The sequence below is a fragment of the Amia ocellicauda genome, chromosome 2 (assembly GCF_036373705.1).
Source record: "Amia ocellicauda isolate fAmiCal2 chromosome 2, fAmiCal2.hap1, whole genome shotgun sequence".
NCBI classification, from domain to species: Eukaryota; Metazoa; Chordata; class Actinopteri; order Amiiformes; family Amiidae; genus Amia; species Amia ocellicauda.
In genome coordinates, this window is record NC_089851.1 from 12,953,793 (window position 1) to 12,977,804 (window position 24,012).

Sequence of the window (24,012 nt, forward strand, 5' to 3'; positions counted from 1 at the left end):
TTTACAAACATTAGTAAGTTTTAGTAGAATGAACAGTAGTCAGCAGAGTCTCCATGCAATGTCTTTGTGTGGTAGATGACTTCCCAGAGCCAAACTGTTTACTGGCACTGTAGCTCAGACCAGACAGCTTTTAGCATATTCCCTGAATTGCTATATTTCCTTGAACCACCTTATTGCAAAAAAGTAATAATACATAATTTGCTGTTAAAGTGCTGTTCAACCTGAATCTGACCATGATTAGTTTCTTCTGGATGTTTGGAAAAGAGCTCAATATGCTGATTTACATACTAGAATAAGCCTGGAGGCATGATATATGCAAGCAGCTATGTTTTCAGCTGGTGAGGAAATCTCACAGAGAGGGAATGATGTGCTGCTGCCGAGCACCCAGGGGATGGAACTTAATCTGGGAGTCTTAGGGGGAATATTCTTCCTCAGTAACCAGAAGAAGTACATCTAAAATAATAACTGCAAGGTAATCAAGAGAAGACCCTAAAATAGAAACCAGTTTATAGTTATCTCCTTTTTCGAAGTAGACAGCTGTGAGTCTACAGCAACAGACATGTTCTGATGAATACTTCTTTAAAATCATTGAGCTGTATCTGTAAAACAAAACCTAGGTCAGGTTGCCTTTCTCCACCACAGAAGAAGAAAATAAATAAATAAATAAATACTTCCAAGTTAAGAATTTTAAATTACAACCTTTAAACAAATAAAATACTTGAAAATTATATTTGTTTGGTTGATATAACCTCCTTCTTGAGGAAGCAGTACCGTGCACATATTTTTTGAGGGACAGGGGGTCAATCCAAAAAAAGGGCACCCTGTCTTGGCGAAGTGTGGTCCGGAGGGAGGGGGCGTGCAGAAGAAGTGCGTTCTGGTGGGGGGGATGTGCTCGGGAGAAAGGGCACTTTTTGAGATTAAGGGAAAAAGGACAGGGGCTCAAGCACCACCTGGAGTCTATCTGTGCATGTGCCTGTGAGGAAGTACATATGTAAACACACAAGGAACTGGGTGGTTTAGTGGGTTTTGAGTACCTTGTCTTAAATGTAATGCCCATCTGGTACCAATCCTAGGAGGTGTAGCTGATGACTTGGCAGAATGAAGACCACATAAACAAATTCACTGGACATTATTGATAATGACAGCTGACAGCTGGGTCTCTTGGATAACCTTAGCTACAGCATTGTTTGTTGGGAGCCCCACTGTACTATTGAAGGCAAGCTATGGTTGAACATTTTTAAACCAATTATAGATATACATATACATGTTTATAAGGCCTATTCAAAGTCTACACCCCCTTTCCAAATGTTCACCTTTTGTTGCCTTATAATCTGGAGTTAAAATGCAATAAAATAAATATACAACAATATCCCAAGCACTCCACAAAAAGGAGTTTCTGTAGCCATGCAGGAAAACGTTTTGTAGTCTGACAGAACTAAAATATGAACTTTTTAGCAAAGCCCAACACAAAGAACACCATCCCTACTGTGAAGCATAGTCATGGCAGCATCATGCTATGAGGATATTTATCAATGGCAAGGACTGGGGCACTTGTGAAATGAATGGAGCAAAGTACAGAAAAGTTGCAAGAAAGTTGAAACTGGGATGGAAGTTTGTCTTTCAGCATGACAATGACCCAAAGCACACAGCCAAAACTACACTGGTGTGGCTAAGGAACAAAAAGGTAAATGTCCAGTCAGAGCCCCAACCCCAATCCAATTGAAAATGTGTGACATAACTTGAACATTGCTGTTCATCAACACTCTGAAAGGAACTTGACAGAGTTTGAACAGTTTTATAAAGAAGGATGGTCAAATATTGCCATATCAAGGTGTGGAAAGTTGGTAGAGACCTATATAAACAGACTTACAGATTTAATTACTGTCATATAGGCACTGTATGATTTTAATTTTTTTTCAGAAACTGAATAGAACTGTTTTTATTTAAAAAGGAAATTGGCTAAATTGTGATTAAATATATATTATTATTGTCCAATATGATTTAATGTATCCTTCTTACCAAATCTTACAATTTTACTTTGTTTTGTCCTGGCTTCCTATGTTTAGTAACATTTACAATACCTCCCCATGCTGTAGCATGATTTTACTGTGTTTTATTGCACATAGGGCACCGCAGTAAACATATCTGAGGTAAATTCTGATTAAATCTCATATTCTAAGATGTAATGGTCAGCATAATAGTAATACATGTGCATTTACTTTGCAAATAAGGTGCATCTCTTTAACTATTTATTAGATAGTAAGTGGTCCACATTAAAAACTCTGTTCCTCTCCCTGGGGCTGTTGATAGAAAGAACAACCTACCGGTACCTTGTAATTTTTTTATGACTTCCTTTCCTTCATTTCTAAAGGAAACTGAAAAAACATAGCATACAACAAATTTCAAATTATTAGATATGCATCAATAGTTTGTTTTGTTAGTGTTCTTCTTTATAATAATAAGAATTAGTAGTAGTAGTAGTAGTAGTAGTAGTAGTAGTAGTAGTAGTAGTAGTAGTAGTAGTAGTAGTAGTAATATGACTATTATTATGAAATTAATCATTATTTTTGAAAAATCTATCCCTACTAACTCATATTAAAAAATGTATATAGTTATGATTTACATTATACAAGATCATACAATTAAAAAAGAAAAAAGAAAACTGATGTACCTCTAATTCCAAACCTCTAAGAGTTATACTTTACATATATATCCTTTTTACCCCCAAAACAATTATAATCCTGCTAAACTAAACCTTGATTCAGATTGCCTCATTGTATTTAGCACCACATGTCTACATACAAATGAATCTCCAATTGTAGGACAGTAAAAATTACAAGTCTCTGCCAAATACTTCACTGTACAGTGACCTGATTAATGTCAAGCTTTCTGAAATTAACACCACATAGGACAACATAAAGGTAGTTAAACAATAACATCATCAGAGTTAACCTCAATCCAGCTCTATTTACTTTTACAGATTAAGGTTTCTTACACAATTTGAAATAAGAAACAGCAGCAACCTGGCCTTAACACCACTAAGTAAACATGCAGTTCGTACTATTAATTAATTTGACAAAATATATGCAACATAAAGCTATAGTTGTGTTTATGTTGCAAATGTCTATGAGTGGATTTGAATTCTGGGTTTATAAAATGAACATCGAACACTTTCATCAGCATTGTTTCTTTCAGTTCTGTGTTCTGTGAATGAGGTGCAGAGCCATCTTGGCTCAAATCCTTTAAGCCATCAAGTGAATGGGAAGTGGGGAGGTCAACACAACGGAAACTGAAGCAAAGCCAAGAATTCCCTTAAGGAAAACTTATTATTTTTTTAAATTATTTTATTCTTATTTCTTAAGAATTTCTTAAGAATTTCTTAATTCTTATATTGGTAGTGTAAATTCACATGTGACCTGCAATAATGTAACAGATGTATTTTAGTCTGAAACCTCAAACTACTCCAATGACAATGATCTACAGTGGGGGGAAAAAGTATTTGATCCCCTGCTGATTTTGTATGTTTGCCCACTGACAAAGAAATGATCAGTGTATAATTTTAATGGTAGGTGTATTTTAACAGTGAGAGACAGAATAACATCAAAAAAATCCAGAAAAATGCATTTCAAAAAAGTTATAAATTGATTTGCATGTTAATGAGGGAAATAAGTATTTGACCCCTTCGACTTAGTACTTGGTGGCAAAACCCTTGTTGGCAATCACAGAGGTCAGACGTTTCTTGTAGTTGGCCACCAGGTTTGCACACATCTCAGGAGGGATTTTGTCCCACTCCTCTTTGCAGATCCTCTCCAAGTCATTAAGGTTTCGAGGCCGACGTTTGGCAACTCGAACCTTCAGCCCCCTCCACAGATTTTCTATGGGATTAAGGTCTGGAGACTGGCTAGGCCACTCCAGGACCTTAATGTGCTTCTTCTTGAGCCACTCCTTTGTTGCCCTGGCTGTGTGTTTTGGGTCATTGTCATGCTGGAATACCCATCCACGACCCATTTTCAATGCCCTGGCTGAGGGAAGGAGGTTCTCACCCAAGATTTGACGGTACATGGCCCCGTCCATCGTCCCTTTGATGCGGTGCAGTTGTCCTGTCCCCTTAGCAAGAAAACACCCCCAAAGCATAATGTTTCCACCTCCATGTTTGACGGTGGGGATGGTGTTCTTGGGGTCACAGGCAGCATTCCTCTTCCTCCTCCAAACACGGCGAGTTGAGTTGATGCCAAAGAGCTCGATTTTGGTCTCATCTGACCACAACACTTTCACCCAGTTCTCCTCTGAATCCTTCAGATGTTTATTGGCAAACTTCAGACGGGCCTGTACATGTGCTTTCTTGAGCAGGGGGACCTTGCGGGCGCTGCAGGATTTCAGTCCTTCACGGCGTAGTGTGTTACCAATTGTTTTCTTGGTGACTATGGTCCCAGCTGCCTTGAGATCGTTAACAAGATCCTCCCGTGTAGTTCTGGGCTGATTCCTCACCGTTCTCATGATCATTGAAACTCCATGAGGTGAGATCTTGCATGAAAACCCAGACCGAGGGAGACTGACAGTTATTTTGTGTTTCTTCCATTTGCGAATATTCGCACCAACTGTTGTCACCTTCTCACCAAGCTGCTTGGCGATGGTCTTGTAGCCCATTCCAGCCTTGTGTAGGTCTACAATCTTGTCCCTGACATCCTTGGACAGCTCTTTGGTCTTGGCCATGGTGGAGAGTTTGGAATCTGATTGATTGATTGCTTCTGTGGACAGGTGTCTTTTATACAGGTAACGAGCTGAGATTAGGAGCACTCCCTTTAAGAGAGTGCTCCTAATCTCAGCTCGTTACCTGTATAAAAGACACCTGGGAGCCAGAAATCTTGCTGATTGATAGGGGATCAAATACTTATTTCCCTCATTAACATGCAAATCAATGTATAACTTTTTTGAAATGCGTTTTTCTTGATTTTTTTGCTGTTATTCTGTCTCTCACTGTTAAAATACACCTACCATTACAATTATAGACTGATCATTTCTTTGTCAGTGGGCAAACGTACAAAATCAGCAGGGGATCAAATACTTTTTTCCCTCACTGTATGTTGACTGTTGCATAATTATAAAATATCCCCTAAATGAGATACAATTATAACCATATTGGTGCATTGACAGGCAAGTTTCACAAAATTAGATCTATACGGTCTCTCTTTTCATGAAGAAATAAAATATCTTGTGGATCATAATGCAAATACAAAGCTACTGCATTAAGAGCTGCCTAGCACAGCTGCCCGGGAAATAAAGTTATAGATCCACAAGCAGTTTACAGGCTGTGTTAAACTGTACACTGTTCATCACACAACATTCATTAAGCATGTGGATCTAGGTGAAGATCTGTGCCAACCATTAATTGCAGAACAAAACATCTGGACACTGACCACAACATAAATTTGAAAAACCTCAATTTCCGACTTCTCATTCTGCTCCTGTGACATTTTTGATATAAAATACATTTTATGTATTTACATATGTGTAAATACATTTGTGATTTCCAGGCAGTGAGTGAGTAAAACACTGAATGCAAGGGGGAAATGTCAAAAAAGGAGTAATAAAATAAATGGTGATTGCCATGCTCATTACTTTTGTTTGCAAACATAAGAGAAAGCAGGCCCCTTCATTCCTGAGACATAACAAAAAATTGCTCTCCCCTCCTTCACCTGTGAGTCACACTCCTCAGCCCCACCAGTCCCATACACCTGCCTGAGATGTTGACTCAATACCGCATTGTTTCCTGTTTTTGGGGATAATACACGAAGTATGAGAAGTGTTTGCTCCTTTGGGACAAATATTCACATTAATAAACTAATCCACTGCACACAATCATTCAAATCACCTGTATGACCAGGCGTTTTTGATCGGACAATCAGACAGGAGATCTTCAGATAAGATTTTGGTTAACTTCAACAATAGCATCAATTGATCTCAAAACCATGACTAACAAATCTAATAATGATTGTATGTATGTATGAAGTTGACAATCTACAATGTATAATATATCAAAATATGTTATGTACCATCATTTATCTACATGATTGATTTTTTCAGGATCTTGGAATGTTATTTTCCACAGGATGGGATGTTGATGTTGTGAGCCGCATTAGGGACCTTTAACCCAGTAAACCAAACGCATGGGACCTCCTGGAACTGGGATAGTAGGTTATAAATACAGCTACATGCCCATTTGTGGTCTTGTGTCTTTTTAATGGATAATCAATTTTCATACAAAACCATGGGAAGGCAATTTAGTCAATTAGTGTTCCATATTTAGAAATCAGATTGGCTATATGAATACAACCACATTTAATATCTTAATGTAGAATGTGTATTGTTCCACAGACATAAATCACATATATACAAGAAATGCAAGTACATCTTAAAAACAAAACAAAAAGTTTCACAAGAAGGAAAAACCAAATCTTACCCTGCATTGTTGTTTTTGTTGGTTCTGAAAAAAGTGGAATCAGCAAAAGGTAGATGAGGTAGACAAACGATAGCCCATTGAACCGGAAGAGACATGCTGAAAGAGAAACAGATCATAACTTGATATTTATTTTAAGAATATTGTGCCTTTGAAAACATAAGATTTACATTTGAACGTTTGGTAACAAAAATAAGATATATTTGAAGAACTTCCTTTTAAGATTCATGGATTAAATCAGGTGGCCATTTTAGGGCATGTAGGCCCACAACCTTGGCTACAGGAATGCAGCAATTAACAATGTCGTGTTTCATTACATAACCTTCATTACGTTGGTGTAAAAATTGCCCATCAGCAACCCGTTAATTGTCACGACCAGAAATAATGACAATGATCCAACTGTTGACCAACATTAATAGGCTACAACACACAAGACTTGGCAATTAACTGTGAACCAACTCCTGACCAACTGCCAACTGCAATTAATAACTAATATAATGAGTCAATAATGAGTCATGTGACTGAGCGCAAAACTTGCCAATTTCAGATAATATGGGGCACATCCATTTAACTGTTTATAACATTTGTACATTAAAGAGAGACTGTAGAATATTTCTCACAATCTGTTAAGTATTGTAAAAAAACATTACTTTAGTTTTAATCATTATATAATACTTTTAATACAGATGTTTAAGAGAGTAGGTATGTAGCACATTAAAAAAATCCTTGGTTTACAGTGTACAAAATAGTGCCATTGTGTTAAAAATGCCCATAAAGTGTAGCTAGGTAATTCTACACGTCTCTGTGCACTGGAGAAGAATGTAAGACGAATGACTGCAGGACTTCACATGTCTATGAAAATGATTTTTTGTTAAAGAGGGAGGCACAATAGATATTTTTAAGTTTCCCAGACATGTTTATGAAGCAGACACCCTATCACCCTTTATGAATAAAAACTGAATGAAATCCCTGGATAAAACAGTTTAAGTAAATTAGCTAAATGACTCAAAAAGCCTCCTCTCATTTGAAACCTTTCTTATGTTTTTATGTTCTTATGAAGGATGGACAGTTGTGAAATGTATACAAAATGTTGGCAAAAGCAGGGCAATATTTATTATTATTTATTAAATAATGTATTTATTATTTTATTAAAAACGTAGCAGACGCACTTATCAAATATACAAATTGTATACACAAGGCATCACATCATAATTTATTTTCCATTAAGGATATTTCTTATACATCTATATCAGTGGTTTAGCAATAGAGTTTAAGTTTCTGATACATATTGTAATATTACAGAAATTCATAATAATCACTAGTCCTAACAGAAGGAGTCCTATTTATTATCTTTGACTTTGTGTGTGTGTTCTCTTGCGGTACAAAAACTGGAATAGGTTAATGTTTTGGTTGTAGGTTTATATAAGTAGCACACACTTATTATACTAGAGAAGAATAGTAAAAGGAAAGGGTGGAATGACATTGTGGGTGTAGGAATTACAAACATTAATGTTGCACATGCTGTACATTATACAAATTTGCCGGCAGTTTGAAATCATGTTTGACAAGATCACACAGTGGAATTGAAAATAATCAACAATGAAGATGTAATTAACTGATTGAAACAATTCAATGAATATCAATAGCTTTGAAAACACAATCTGGTTATTTTCAAGCCAGTTTATCATCATGTATTAATTTACTGAATACACTTCATGACAGTTGTTTAGCGACAATCCTATCCTATCAGTGACAATCCTATCCTATCAGTGACAATCCTATCCTATCCTACCAGGTTAATAACGGCCTATGAATACTTGTATGAAAATGTATATCTTTTATATATTGTATATATTTTTGTATATAAATATCAGGTTGCACTGTAAGGTCTAAAAAAGTCTTAAAACATCTAACGTTTTGGTACACCAGTTTGTATATGTGGTGTAGCATATAGGATGTACTGCATACTGTATAATAGTTGCTTTATTATTTAACAGGAAAGTATGAGAACATGTTTACACATTCTCAGTGAAATACTGTAAACTTAAACAATAAGTTGTATCACCAGCTGTTTGTCATTTTCATTTCATTCATCGACAAGCTAGGCTTTAGCAGCATACATTCTGTCTTATGCTGTATCAATTTAAAACGGCTGAGAAATTACACTTAGCTAAATTAGGCTTATCTTTCTATCAGTGTCAATAGGCCTATTCATGCTAGTCTGACCCACAGCAAATATTTCCTGTTGTTCTGGTCACTGGGGCATATTGAGGAACACGCGTAAAACCTGCCTGTGTTTTTCAAGCTCTTGGCAACTCTAAGGCTTTTTACTACCAAGTTTTTTTTTTTTAGGAGACCACACTGAAATTGGGTAGAAGATTGTTTGGGCACAAAGAGATTTATATTGATTTGTTGGAAATAGATTAAAAGATTGGTGTAAATCTACTTTTCCTGGACTTCCTGTTCTCTCTGCATTTCAGTCTTATTCCCAAAAGTAGAACAAAAATATTAGTTTGATTGAGACTGACATCTTCCATACAGTCCCACTAGGATCCCCTTAGACCATTAGAAACTCAATCAAAAGCCCTAGGTCACCTAGGTTCACCATAAATTAATTGAGTAGGACGACATTTCCACACCATTGACACTAAGGCCCAGATGTATTAAGGAAAGCACCCTTTTCAAAACTTGTAAACCTGCCTCAAATTAGTTTGAAAAGTGGGATGACATCCATTAAACATGCAGAATAATATTTGTTTTCTTTGTGGTTAAACTCTTGATGAATATATAACTATATTAAACTGTTTTTATTTTATTTTATTTGTACATATAATATTTGTTTTTCATGTTTTTTGTTATCTTTCATTTATTCATTCTAGGACAAAGTAAAAATAATTCAATTAATCAGGAAGACATTAACAGCAAGTTGTCTCTGTCCATCTCTGTTCCCAATTCATACACTGACAGAATGGAATATATGTTCTACAAATAAACCACTTCTTTAAAATTTAAATAATGTTGTATACGTGCAAAAAAATATCAGAAGCATACTTAATTGCACCCCAATTCTGTTTGTGTTCTCACATTCTGTGTATTGAAACCAGGTATGTTTTGTTTGGCATTAAGTAAATCTAACCCTTCCTCACATTTTTCATATCAAAAATGCAATCTATCAGGACAAAAATATCAATATGGTAAATAAGACCTGTCTTTAATTAAGAGAACAGTGTTATACTGATATTAAATAATAGCAAAGTCTGAAGGAAGGAAGACTCAGTATCATAGACATGTGGACTTCCTAAGGATTTCTGTCAGATGATATTCTTGGTGAGCTTATTTGTCTTCCTTTCCAGGCAGTCTAATTCAGCCAGGTGTTAGAAAAAAAAGATGTCTTGTTCTTTCAGGGGATAGTGACCTTGAGAGAAACTGCTCCTGCATATTTACTTAATTTAGTGCAGTTGTTTTTATTTCATTCTCTTTCTTTCCTGTTTGTTTAAATTTACCTACTACAGCATATTGAGCTCCAGTGCACAAGACCACCAGGTAAGACATACTACCACTTTCATTGTCAATATCGAGGACACTTTTCTGAAATAAATGTAATGAAGTAATATTAATGGCTGTTTCTAGATTTTTAACATTGCTTAAAAAGGGTATAAAGCATGGGGCCTGATTCCTTTTTCAGTTCAATGTCAATGAAAATTATGATTTAATTTTAAGAAACATGGTATTTATAGAGTTATAAAACATATTTTAGTTAGTAATTGTAACTAAACATCAAGTGCTGTTTGCATGCTGTCTTCTGGCACTACTGCTGACTTTTACAATACATTCCTTGCTGTCTTACGCAGTACCTGAACGAACAGATGCTTGCTGTACTGTGCATGTATTGACTTTTTTGTGTTTTTTAAAGACCAGAAATACTGTTGAGTTTATCCCAAAAAAAGCATCTGGAACTAGTTATAAAATATGGCTAGGAGCCTAAGGCCTACAGCCTGTAGGCTCTCCAGCGCACACCAAGAATCGCCTCCCACTTGCTTGATCACAGAACTGACACCCAGCAAACTCCCCAGGAAATCGCCCAATCACAGGGTTTTCTGGAGGGCAAAAAGTAAGAGGAGCCAAGAACAACAAAACAGAATCGAGAAAACAGAATTTGTTCACTTAATGAATAATGCAAAAAACAAAATACTACTTTAGCCTTTTTATAACTGACAGCTGAAAGAACGCGATGACAATGAATGCAAGAAACAGAGAACATAATAAAAATAATCATACAACAACAATAACTTGGTCACTAAAAACACCATTCTTCTTTATATTTTTGTTTTTTAAAACTTAATAAAACAATGACTTTTGAATCTATCTTCGTCAATCACATGATATACAGCCCATGCACCATTCATTAAAAACAGCTGTGGGACTGTGACAGTGCTCAGGCTAACAAAGGGGTACAGTGATGGTGTGAGCAGTGTAAGTTATTTAAAACAAACTGCTCTATATATTAGTCCTTAATGCTTAATGACAGAGACAGTGTATACTTTCAAACACACCTTACTACAACAACAACATCTCAAGGGAAGCCAAAATAGAAAAAAAGCTACTGTATATCTTGAGCTAGGTTTTAAAATAAATACAATAAAATAAAATAAATATAAAATACAGTATTTAACTATAAACAGAAGGTAGCTGAAAGCAGTTGGAGATTTTGTACTTCTTTGTCCATTACAATATATAAACAATACAAAAGAGCCTGCTTGAACTTCCAGCACTCATGTAAAATACCAGGCTGCTGCTTTCCCTCATTCTTTGACAGACCATATTGAATACTACTTTTAAAATTATGACATGTACTACAAAGTGGTTTTAAGATGATAATTATTATTTTACTTTTTTTGTTTATTAAGCGCTTTATTGTCTTTGACCAGACCATAATGAATATAATTCCTTAGCTCATAGTGCAAATAACAAAAACACTTTGTATTCTTCTGCAGGCTTAAAGATAAGACACATCTATGTAACTTGTATTCAGAACATAGATTAAAAGTATCGGCATGTTAAATATTTAATGTAAAAGTTGTGATATATTAAATAAAATGATGTAAAGTATTATTATGATTATGTTACAATAAGAATATCTCCTAGTACTGTATACAAACATGCAAGCTAAGATAAATAAAACTGTTCTTGAGAAAAAGGAATTCAAACTGCCAGACATTAATCTTCTATCACAAATGGTGGATTTTCCTAACATTCCAGAAACTACCACTAAATCTTCTAAATGTCTAATCAAAACACCTGTGTTTGCACAAGCAAAGGTAATCCCAGTCTCAGCTGATAGAGCCGTGGGCAAAAAACCTGAGATTCTTTGAGAATGATCGCCGCGCTGTGTCCTTGTTTTTACAGTCTGTCTAACAAGTATATGCACACATAACATTGTACTGTATAAAGGTACATCCATTATAATATGGTCAGAGTAGGTCATTTAAACAAGCCCCTTTGATACTCTTATTTCCAATGGCAATTTTGAAAAAACGACACAAGAAAGACCCATTTTAACCCTAAACTGAAACCATTCCAAAGAGGTTAACATAAAAGAGTTGGATGGCCAGTTTACAAATGAAGCTTCTTTACTTACCTTGCGTTACAGTTTCACTTTCACAAATTGCTTGCATCTGTTGTAAGGACCATAGTCCACATTTTTGCCATTAAAGCAGACTTCTAAAAAGACCTTGAAATTAACGTGAAAGATCTGCCTATAAAAACAATCTAAAGAATAAACTGCTGAGAAATGAAAGCTTCAATGTTAGTTTGAAACACTCCAAACTTCAACCGTCATCGGATCCTTTGACAAAGGTCATACTCAATTGATTCAGTGATCAGCCGGTCCCTGAGCCACTGTGCCATGATATTCAGGCGTAAGTGTGATCAGGAAATGCGATGGATTGAGGGCACATACTGTAGACACAGTATCAAAGCAGAGTGTGTGCGAGCATCTGTCCATTTCAGTCTTTGCTTTGCTCTTACTCCTGTACAATTTAGCACAACTCCTCTTCTGTAATCTGTGCTGTCACCTGATCCATTACCTTGTCTATATGGGGTGGTAGAAAATTAAATGACAATCAATCTGCTCTACAACCCACCGAGCAACAAAATATTTGTTTAAACATGGGCTATGCTTAGCCTGTGCAAAGGTGTGGCACATCACCTTAAGCCTCCTCAACAAATTACACAAGAAAGCCATCTATCAATCTCAATCAAATATAAATACTTTTTTAGGATATGTGAGGCAAAAGACAGCTGGCCTTGTTAATGTCACATAAAGGTCATCTTGAATTCCTGCTTTCTTATTTTATATGTCAACACCTTGGAATATTCCACCACCCTGTGTTAGAAGCTGACCAGGAGCTCGACTCAATTTACTAGCATTCAATCACTTTCAATATGCTGTACACATGTATTGCAGATATTCCTTCCTTTGATGCATGTTGAGCTCCATAAATATTCACATTTTATGTTCTGCACTCCTGGGAGGTTTCTTTACAACCTCACTCTGAGGAAGATGAGGTCCTTGTTGATGACCTTCATTCCATGTTTGTTTCAATCCTCATTAAAATGCATTTGTTATCCTCAGTTGGAGAGGGAGCATAATTATTTGTTTATTCTCAGGATTTATCTGCAAAAGACAGACATTACAACATCTAGAGCATTGTTCCTGGATGGTAAGTGAAGCTACACTTCCACGAATCCTCCAGATCACAAAAGGAGGAGGAACATGTTTCCTCTAGTGTAAGTCTTTCACACACAATCTGGAACGTGTCTTCTTTTGCTCTCTTAAACTAAGGAAGGCTTGTGTATTAGTTGGATTACTGCCAAGTGTACCTACTAAATAAAACAGATAACCTTAATTCAGTGTTACAAGTCTATGTGGCCTGCTTCCAGTGAGGTAGTGATTTTTGTCTATCAGGTGATGATATTTCTTGTTGTTGGAATCTATGCTTGTTTAACTGCCTTGAAGCTAGGAGAAGTAAAACAACTTTTTTTTTTTAATGTGTAAATTAAACTGATTTATCTGTTAAATCAAGTACTGGATTACACTGTATATTCATAGCAGGCAAGAAAATGCAAGTAAGTTGAGGGCAATGCAGTAAATCGCTATTTGCTTTGCTTGCATTAATTATAATGATGCTTGGATTATAATAACTCATACAAATTACTACCGGGTCACATTCAAACTGGGCAAAGAACAGAAATTATTATCCCATTATTATGGTAAACTGCTTGACAACATTTCTTTATTGCTATTATTAGACAGAGGCACACAATATTTTTTTAAAAAAGAGATCAGACTGAGCATTGTGAAACTTGTTGAAAAGTTCACAAAATGTTGACAAATGTGTGACTGTTGAACAGTGTGTGACATTACTTGGCCCGAATCACTTCCTACAGTCTGGAATGAATGGACTGCATATAATTTTGGCACACTCTTATCCAGCACAGCCCATACTTTCACATCATGCTTCAAGGCCTACAGGGTTGGTGGGATGCCTGGGTTGAGTCCTTTGTTTCAATTAAAGCCAGAACTGCTCAATAGGATTAAGATATAATGACACTGGCAGGCAGATGAATGATTCTGACCTTTTCTTATGAGTCAGAAACTTAGTATTTTTGGGATGAAATAAAAATAAGCAGGACACATACTGTAACAACAGACCACTGACCACTTGTTCTATGGCACTTGGCAGCAGCAAGCGCTCCAGAATGTCTTTACTCATGAAACAGTCTTTTGTTCCTTCTGTAGCGCAACATTCTGCAAATCTCCTGGCTTCCATTCAGCACACCAAAACAAACACTTTCAGATTTGTAGCACCATTTCCCATCGACAGAAATGTTCGTAAAACCTTTTTTTTAAAACCTAAATTTCACATCAGCAGTCCCAGGATTCTTCTATAGAGATTTATTATTGTACAGCACCCTGTAGTTTTTTTTTTCTTCTATTTTATCATGTAAGTAGTCCTTAAAATGGGGTATATATATATATGTGTGTGTGTGTGTGTGTGTGTATTTGTTTAGAGAAGCAAAAATATAGAAATGACTAGTTGATCAGAGGACATGTCAAATTCTAAAATCAGTATCAGCTAGCTAGTGTTATTTCTTGTTATATGTATTTGGACTGTTGTAAAGATTTGTTAAACAATATTAGATCAAAGTAATAATAATATAAAAAGTATTAAATAAACTTTTTGGGGTGGGAGAACAGAGTCAGGGATGTAGCTCATCCTATATGGTAGGTTGAAGTCCTCCATATGAATAAAGTCAATTAGTCATCACTAGAATCAAGTAGTCAACAAGAAAAAAACATTTAATATTGCAACGCTGTAGTGTCAGGAAACACAACTATAATACAATCATTTGGAGTTCAATGATGCTTGAATCAGGTCAATATATTAGCAATGGCAATTCACCACTTTTTTAGCTAGCATTTAAAAGTTTCAGGATAATATTATAAATGAATGGGCATGTATTTATAACAGAGATCAATTGTGTGCATGAGCCTGTTATGGGGACATCTTTCATGAGTAAATACACCCCCTGTGTCTGGGGTACTTTGGCTAAGTCAGTTTGATCCTTTCCTCGGTTATGCAGCATGATTTTTCAAAAAAGAATACTGTTCTTGTGACAGCAGTTCAAATCCGAGGTCTGACTGCATTTAATCTGAGTTCAAAGCTTAGAGAAATGAACTGAGAATCATAAAGCTTTCACAACCTCCTTCTTTCTTGCTCCGCAGCCTGTATTTTAGGACCCATGCGCAATAAAGCCCAATGACGTTTTACTATAATTCATTAAGGTGGTAGAGTTGATTTAAGAGTTCATAATCTGTGGAAAGTTTTTGAAGGTTGCTGGAACCAGACTACCTGCATTATTCCTGCTATATCCTATCTCCCCTTAGGATCCCCACAGACTCATGGGACTCTATTTTCACAGGTAACTCAATCTGTTATTTTTCTCTGCCCTGTTTACACTTCAGCTGCCAACCTTAAAGCTGTCTGCAGCTAAACTCTGCGCCAGAACTAACTCAGTGTACCTTGTGGCTCTCCAAAATGACTAAAACTACATTCTCCCCTTCCGGACACAACCTCGTCTGCCCCTGGATCATTAACTCTTAACCGACTGAGCACTACCCTGTAGTATTCCCATAACAAACCTCCCTTCTGCTGAGAAAACCTGCAAAACCTAATCCAGCTGACATTCCTGCCTAGATGCGTTACTTTCTACTCTCTTCTGACTTCGGTAAAATCTGCAATAATAACTGCAAAGAAAAAGCCAAATGCTTTTAGAGACACTGGAATGTCAATATAATTAGAAGATCTCTCGTGATCAGACATGACTTATATTCAGCATTATAATAAAGTTACTCTGTAAGATTTAGGTAACCAGGCAATTGTTGTCATATTGACAGACAGCTACCATAAAAAATGATATACTGCTGTACTGCCCAAGGGGCCTCATAGAAACCCCTGTGTAGTTTTTGTTTGCTTAAAGTTGATATTCAGGGTGACCTGAGGTAGAATAAAGCAATTATGAGTTTTCATCTTCCAAAATACAAATTATTTTAGGTCAACAGGGCAATCCAGTATAGGTTCTTTTCAAATCCACTCTTCACACCACACCCACAGATTCAGGCCCAGGCAGTTATTAGAGAAGAGCAGTGATTGATTGGAAGGCAAGCCCTCTAAGTGATAAATACACAGTGAAGTGCACCTGGCCTCCTCTCCTCAAGACACCTTCCACTGTTTACTGTCAAATAAATACATATAACATACAGCCAATTCTGTCATTATTCTGCCTTCCATTAGGCACAGATTTAGGAGAAAGTACAACAAACAGTTAGACATAAAAAGCACATAGAGACTCTAATGCCCTGAGTTAAAGCCTGAGATAAAGGCCTTTCCCTCTTCCTCACTATACTACCACCTAACACAGACACAACTTATATTGCATACATACAAAGTCAAAGAACTTAAAGGACTTTGGCCAAATAGATATATATATATATATATATATATATATATATATATATATATATATATATATATATATATACACACTACCGTTAAAAAGTTTGGGGTCACTTAGAAATTTCCTTGTTTTCCATGAAAACATACATGAAATGAGTTTGAATAGGAAATATAGCAAAATGAAAAAATATAGTCATTGACAAGGTTAGAAATAATGGTTTTAAATTGAAATAATAATTGTGTCCTTCAAACTTTGCTTTCGTCAAATAGTCCTCTATTTGCAGCAATTACAGCCTTGCAGAACTTTGGCATTTTAGTTGTCAATTTGTTGAGGTAATCTGAAGAGATTTCACCCCATGCTTCCTGAAGCACCTCCCACAAGTTGGATTGGCTTGATGGGCACTTCTTACGTACCATACTGTCAAGCTGCTCCCACAACAGCTCAATAGGGTTGAGATCCAGTGACTGTGCTGGCCACTCCATTATAGACAGAATACCAGCTGACTGCTTCTTCCCTAAATAGTTCTTGTATAGTTTGGAGCTGTGCTTTGGGTCATTGTCCTGTTGTAGGAGGAAGTTGTCTCCAATCAAGCGCCGTCCACAGGGAATAGCATGACGTTGCAAAATGGAGTGAGAGCCTTCCTTCTTCAAGATCCCTTTTACCCTGTACAAATCTCCCTCTTCACCACCACCACAGCACCCCCAGACCATCACATTGCCTCCACCATGCTTGACAGATGGCGTCAAGCACTCCTCCAGCATCTTTTCATTTGGTCTGCGTCTCACGAATGTCCTTCTTTGTGATCCAAACACCTCAAACTTAGATTTGTCTGTCCATACCACTTTTCCAATCTTACTCTTTCCAGTGTCTGTTCTTTTGCCCATCTTAATATTTTCTTTTTATTGGCCAGTCTGAGAGATGGCTTTTTCTTTACAACTCTGCCTAGAAGGCCAGCATCCCAGAGTCGCCTCTTCACTGTTGACGTTGAGATGAAGCTGCCAGTTGAGGACCTGTGAGGCGTCTGTTTCTCAAACTAGACACTCTAATGTATTCGTCCTCTTGCTCAGTTGTGCAACGGCGCCTCCCACTCCTCTTTCTATTCTGGTTAGAGCCAGTTTGCGCTGTTCTGTGAAGGGAGTAGTGCAAAGCGTTGAACGAGATCTTCAGTTTCTTGGCAATTTCTGGCATTGAATAGCCTTAATTTCTCAGAACAAGAATAGACTGATGAGTTTCATTTCATTCATTTTGAGCCTGTAATCGAACCCACAATTGCTGATGCTCCAGATACTCACCTAGTCTAAAAAAGGCCAGTTTTTGCTTCTTTAATCAGCACAACAGTTTTCAGCTGTGCTAACATGATTGCAAAAGGGTTTTCTAATGATCAATTAGCCTTTTAAAATTATAAACTTGGATTAGGAACATGACCTGCCATTGGAACACAGGACTGATGGTGGCTAATAATGGGCCTCTGTATGTCTATTCCATTACAAATCAGCTGTTTCCAGCTACAAAAGTTATTTACAACATTAACAATGTCTACACTGTATTTAATGGACAAAACAATTGCTTTTCTTTCAAAAACAAGGACATTTCTAAGTGACCCCAAACTTTTGAATGGTAGTGTACACTCACCTAGAGGATTATTAGGAACACCTGTTCAATTTCTCATTAATGCAATTATCTAACCAACCAATCACATGGCAGTTGCTTCAATGCATTTAGGGGTGTGGTCCTGGTCAACACAATCTCCTGAACTCCAAACTGAATGTCTGAATGGGAAAGAAAGGTGATTTAAGCAATTTTGAGCGTGGCATGGTTGTTGGTGCCAGACGGGCCGGTCTGAGTATTTCACAATCTGCTCAGTTACTGGGATTTTCACGCACAACCATTTCTAGGGTTTACAAAGAATGGTGTGAAAAGGGAAAAACATCCCGTATGCGGCAGTCCTGTGGGCGAAAATGCCTTGTTGATGCTAGAGGTCAGAGGAGAATGGGCCGACTGATTCAAGCTGATAGAAGAGCAACTTTGACTGAAATAACCACTCGTTACAACCGAGGTATGCAGCAAAGCATTTGTGAAGCCACAACACGTACAACCTTGAGGCAGATGGGTTACAACAGCAGAAAACCCCACCGGGTACCACTCATCTCCACTACAAATAGGAAAAAGAGGCTACAATTTGCACAAGCTCACCAAAATTGGACAGTTGAAGACTGGAAAAATGTTGCCTGGTCTGATGAGTCTCGATTTCTGTTGAGACATTCAGATGGTAGAGTCAGAATTTGGCGTAAACAGAATGAGAACATGGATCCATCATGCCTTGTTACCACTGTGCAGGCTGGTGGTGGTGGTGTAATGGTGTGGGGGATGTTTTCTTGGCACACTTTAGGCCCCTTAGTGCCAATTGGGCATCGTTTAAATGCCACGGCCTACCTGAGCATTGTTTCTGACCATGTCCATCCCTTTATGACCACCATGTACCCATCCTCTGATGGCTACTTCCAGCAGGATAATGCACCATGTCACAAAGGTCGAATCATTTCAAATTGGTTTCTTGAACATGACAATGAGTTCACTGTACTAAACTGGCCCCCACAGTCACCAGATCTCAACCCAATAGAGCATCTTTGGGATGTGGTGGAACGGGAGCTTCGTGCCCTGGATGTGCATCCCACAAATCTCCATCAACTGCAAGATGCTATCCTATCAATATGGGCCAACATTTCTCTAGAATGCTTTCAGCACCTTGTTGAATCAATGCCACGTAGAATTAAGGCAGTTCTGAAGGCGAAAGGGGGTCAAACACAGTATTAGTATGGTGTTCCTAATAATCCTTTAGGTGAGTGTATATATATACAGCTCTGGAAAAAAAATTAAGAGACCACTGCAAAATTTCAAAATGTCAAAAAGATGTCTGCTACATAAAAAGTTTAATGCTCAACCGTATATATATCACTATTGTTCAAAGGAAAACTTAGTGCTGGTTTCATAGACCCAAATTAGCACTAGTCATGGACTACCCAATGTTATTTTAGGTAGAGTAGTCCTAGACCAAGAACTGTGAAACCAGCCATGTGTGTAATTCTATACCTCTTTAATCCCCAATTATTATTAAACTTAAAAATGAAACAACTTGCATACTGGTTATGTTTGTCATGTGCACTAATGGCAAATAGAGCTCAAAACTGATTACTTGAACTTCAAAACTCTTTTTGACAGAACTTTCTATTAGTCATTTCTGATTATCAGAACGTTTAAACTTTTTTAAAGAGTTGTTTTTCTAAAGGGTCATTTTAAAGAATTAGACACATCTATGCTCAAGTGACCAGTACATTTAACATGTACCAGAATAAACCTGTAATTCACATGGAAGCATTAATGAAGGACCATGTGACATGAGCAATTTACACAATTTTCTGTGAAAAGAAAATCCAATCCATATACCATCTCAGGTGCTAGAATAATCAAACCTCCTGTTTAGCTTTCCATTACAAATCCCACAAGTCATAACATAATGAAAAAATTATGAAAAGCTGACGTAATTAAAATTGAATAAAATAGAATTAATATTTGTTTTCTTACTTAGCTTTGAACCTTAACTCATACACATACATGTTTTGCATATATATGTATATAGCTTTGTATAGTTCTTGTGTAGTTATAGATTGTGACTTGATCAAGATCAGTCTGCACAACTGTGCACTTTAACCTTAAGTAGGCACAACACCCTTTATATGGCATCATTCAGTGCTCCAAGCAAATGTCAATCGATTCCTGACGAGACCTTTGAATAAAGACCTCTTCATTTCAATATGAGCAGAGCCGCAAGAGATCTGTTTTGTTTTTCATAAGCATCTGCTTGTCACTTGGCACCTACCACACACCTCCTACAGATTAATCTGTTAGGCAAACTGTACCAAAGCGCCAGGTTATTCAGCTGCAAGTGTTAGCTTTGTGTTCTGTAGTGCAGTGAAAAGTGTCACAATGACAATTACATGATAAAGACATCAAGAGCGGCAACAGTGAGCAACCAGACAGATGTATGAAAGCTGATATTTCCTCTCTGCTTCTACAAAATTATAGAAGCCAAGAATGCTTGCTTTACAATTATGTCAACTTAATATTAGTCTATGATTTTAATGTTAATTAAAAGGATAACGAATCTGTGACATGATTAGTAACCCTACATGATACTCTGCATTGATCTCTCTAATCCTAGACATGATTTATTCACATCTGTGGTGAATCATTAAAGAGTTGGATACATAAATGGTATTGCAGTTGCTTACATTTTGACAGACAATAATGTTAAACTTGTTTTGGTGGTTTCATTTATGTTAAAGATGAATTCCCAAACCCCTTAACAATGAAGTTTCATCAAAACCATTATTATTAAAATAATTATGTGTGAATATTAATGTAAATGCTTTTAAGCAATACATTTGGTTTTGTAAAAGGCCGTTCTGGTTTCACAAACCACAGCTCTTACTTTTCTGCAGCTTAGCGGCATTGTGGAAGCTTGGGGTTAGTGCTAATCAGTCCTCAGGGGTTATTATTTTATTAAGAAAAATTATGAAAAGCAAACTGCAGCTTAACACTTTGTGAATTCAGTTTTAATTTATATTCGATTAAACCATTCTATAAGCATTCTATGCCCCTCCCATGTTTTAAAGACAAATATTTCTCATGGTTAGGCGACTGATTAAACGGCTGCAAACCTGGCTGTTAATACAAAGCCTGACAAGTGATTAATGGACAATTGCCTTTAACTCACCAGAAAGTTTACCCAGGCAGTATCTTTTTACACAATTTGTCTTTTTATCATTTAATCAGTACTGTATCCAAAGCATTAAAGAACTGTAAAAATTGCACATTTTTCAAAAAAATGCCACACAGTGCGAAGTGTGATATATGGCTGGCGTATTTCTGGACGTCTTGCTTTAATTGCCTAAGTGAAAAAGAATGTAAGATTATGTATAGTTAGGACTTTGTACACAAGGCTCTTTCACGTTGCTGGTCGTATTTCAGTGGAGGTGCTGTCAGATCACTGACAGGAAGCAGTTAAGATAAAACATATGAAAGGTCTCTCTATACTTCATAACACACTATGCAGTGAAAGTAAAAGTAAGTGCCACACAATACAGGATTATTAAAATCTAAATTTACGAAAACTACAAGATACTACAAAATAAATTAATAATGTTACCATTTTTACTGTAGACTTATTGCTTATACATTTTAAATAATATTCAGTCAATAGTGTCATTTGTTTCATTACGTGTTAAGTCATAAAAGCAGATATTAACATCTCGTTTCGCGGGGCTGGGTTGTAGCTGGAAGATGCTGGAATCATGAGTCACTGTTACATAAGGTCCCCAACTGATGTCTTTTCATCATCAAAGGGGAAACCTTTACCAAGCCAGTTAAACTGGTGTTTGCATTCAGGGTTTGTACCACAAACCTTGAGTTACAGATTCAGAATACAGATACTACACACTAACTGAAAAGCTAACTAGCTAGAAAAATAAATATCAGACTTCAAAATAGCAAGTTTTGTTGCAACCATTACAAAAATTGCAGTAGTTTAATAAACACATAGTTAGAGTCCCATACATGGATGATCACTGTCTAAGAATTACCCATACATTAAAGTTTACATAAATTATTGAATTATGAACACGAAAATTGGCCTAAGTGGCCATTTAAGAAAACATTATTACTATTACTACATTACTACATGTAACTCTTGTCTATGTAAGTATTTGAAAAAATAATAATGTCTTATAATGCAACTTATGGCAGAAGTCAAAATAGAGTTTCAGCCTTACACATCATTAATCATAATCATATTAATCTCTTGCAAATTATTCATTTTAAAATGTGTTCATAATCCAAAGTGCTTTAGAAATGCCCGAGTACTTTAAAATGACATGCCACCTTTTTTATTGTATCATCATAAACATAGTTACTTTTAATAACAAATCAAACTATACAATAATGAGAGCAACCACAGTAGTTTTGTAGTATATTTACTAGTTGAGTATATAAGGAGGATACTGTACAATGCCTGACGAAATATAAATCACAAGGAAATGTATATCTTAAATTTCCAGTGTATTTTAGCTGTCAATCCTGTGTGTAACAAAGCACATGGCTGCCTTCATAAAAGCTTTAAGTGATTTGCCCTCTTGGCTTTGAGACTGTGAGGAAGAAAAAACTTAGCGGTATTTTATGTAAACACTGGGCAACTCTCAGTGCCGGCTAGGTCTGAATTTATACTATATTTTTATAAATGGTTTACTGTCTCTGTATACATCCTGGGAATGAGCAAACAAAACATTTCTCATAAGAAGAAAAAACAGCAATAAAAAAAAATGGAGAAAACAAAAACAGCAAAAACAACAAAAAAAACTGAATTGAATAAAAGCAAAGCACTGCCTGAGAGGAAAATCTCGAAGTAAAATTAGTCTAAACACTTGTATATATCTTAGTAGAAAAGCAAAACAAAACAACACAAAAAATATTTCATAATTATTAGTGAAATTAAAAAGTACCACAAAACATCTTGCACCTGCTTAATCATGGCAGTGTACTGCAAAAGCAACAAGACTCAGAGAATACACACAAGCACAGCACAGAGGTTGAAATCGAGTTTTACAAACCCTAGCAGCTAAAGTAATAACATCTCTGTTTATATGGTTTCGCTTGTCGAGATTTGAGTCTTGCCAATCCAAGTCTGATTCCAGATTTCCCAGATGCATTATTTAAACAGAATGACATAATGTAAGCACTGGGAGACATTCTGCTGTTCAACCATGCTTTAGCACACTGTCACAAACTACATCTTGACAAACACTGAATTAAATATTGCTACCAGATCTGCTTTAGATTGGTTTGTTATTTACAAACTCTTTAAACCAAAAAAATACATCAGTCAACAAGTTACTCACTCTGCTGAATGTAGACGAGAAAAAGAGCATCCAGCTCACTGATTAGTTCTAAATAATTGTATTTTTATTTTATGTAATTTGCTTAAGTTGAAAAGGATAAACTCTTTATTTAAGTCCATAACTGTCCTGGTGCCTTGTTGGAATTCATCACACAATGAAACACAGCTTTGCAGTAAGTCTCCTCTAATATATTCTAACAATATTTCCACTTTGCTTTTCAAGTGTATAACCACATTTAATTTTGGTCAGTTTGTTGATGGATTGGTTGTTTTCTTTACTTTTTACTTATTCAACCATTCTGGATATAGCTCTTAACTAAATGTACAAGTTTGCTCCTAAAGGTCTTTTTTGTTTTCTTTTGTTTTTCTTTCATTTGCTTATTTATTTATTTTTGTAAACATTGCGGCCTACATTATATCTGAAATACTCACGAAAGATATATTTAGCTAGACATGCTGTACTGTCAGTCCTTTAAGAATAAATATTTACAGCAAGTTCAAACATGCATGTTATGGATTTTTTTTCTCCTTGCTCTTGGATGGATAATATCTTTTAGGTGTCTCATGCAATTTACTACTTTGATGA

General features: G+C 36.3%; 1 protein-coding gene across 2 annotated transcripts in view; it reads right to left on the minus strand.

Moving 5' to 3' along the window:
• piezo2b (piezo-type mechanosensitive ion channel component 2b) overlaps window positions 1-24,012 on the minus strand; it is a 164,914-nt gene that overhangs the window by 127,790 nt on the left and 13,112 nt on the right. For both annotated transcript variants that reach the window (XM_066719130.1, XM_066719121.1), the window contains exon 2: window positions 6,461-6,556. In XM_066719130.1, coding sequence (XP_066575227.1) covers window positions 6,461-6,556 — 96 coding nt within the window. The remainder of the gene's footprint in view (window positions 1-6,460; window positions 6,557-24,012) is intronic.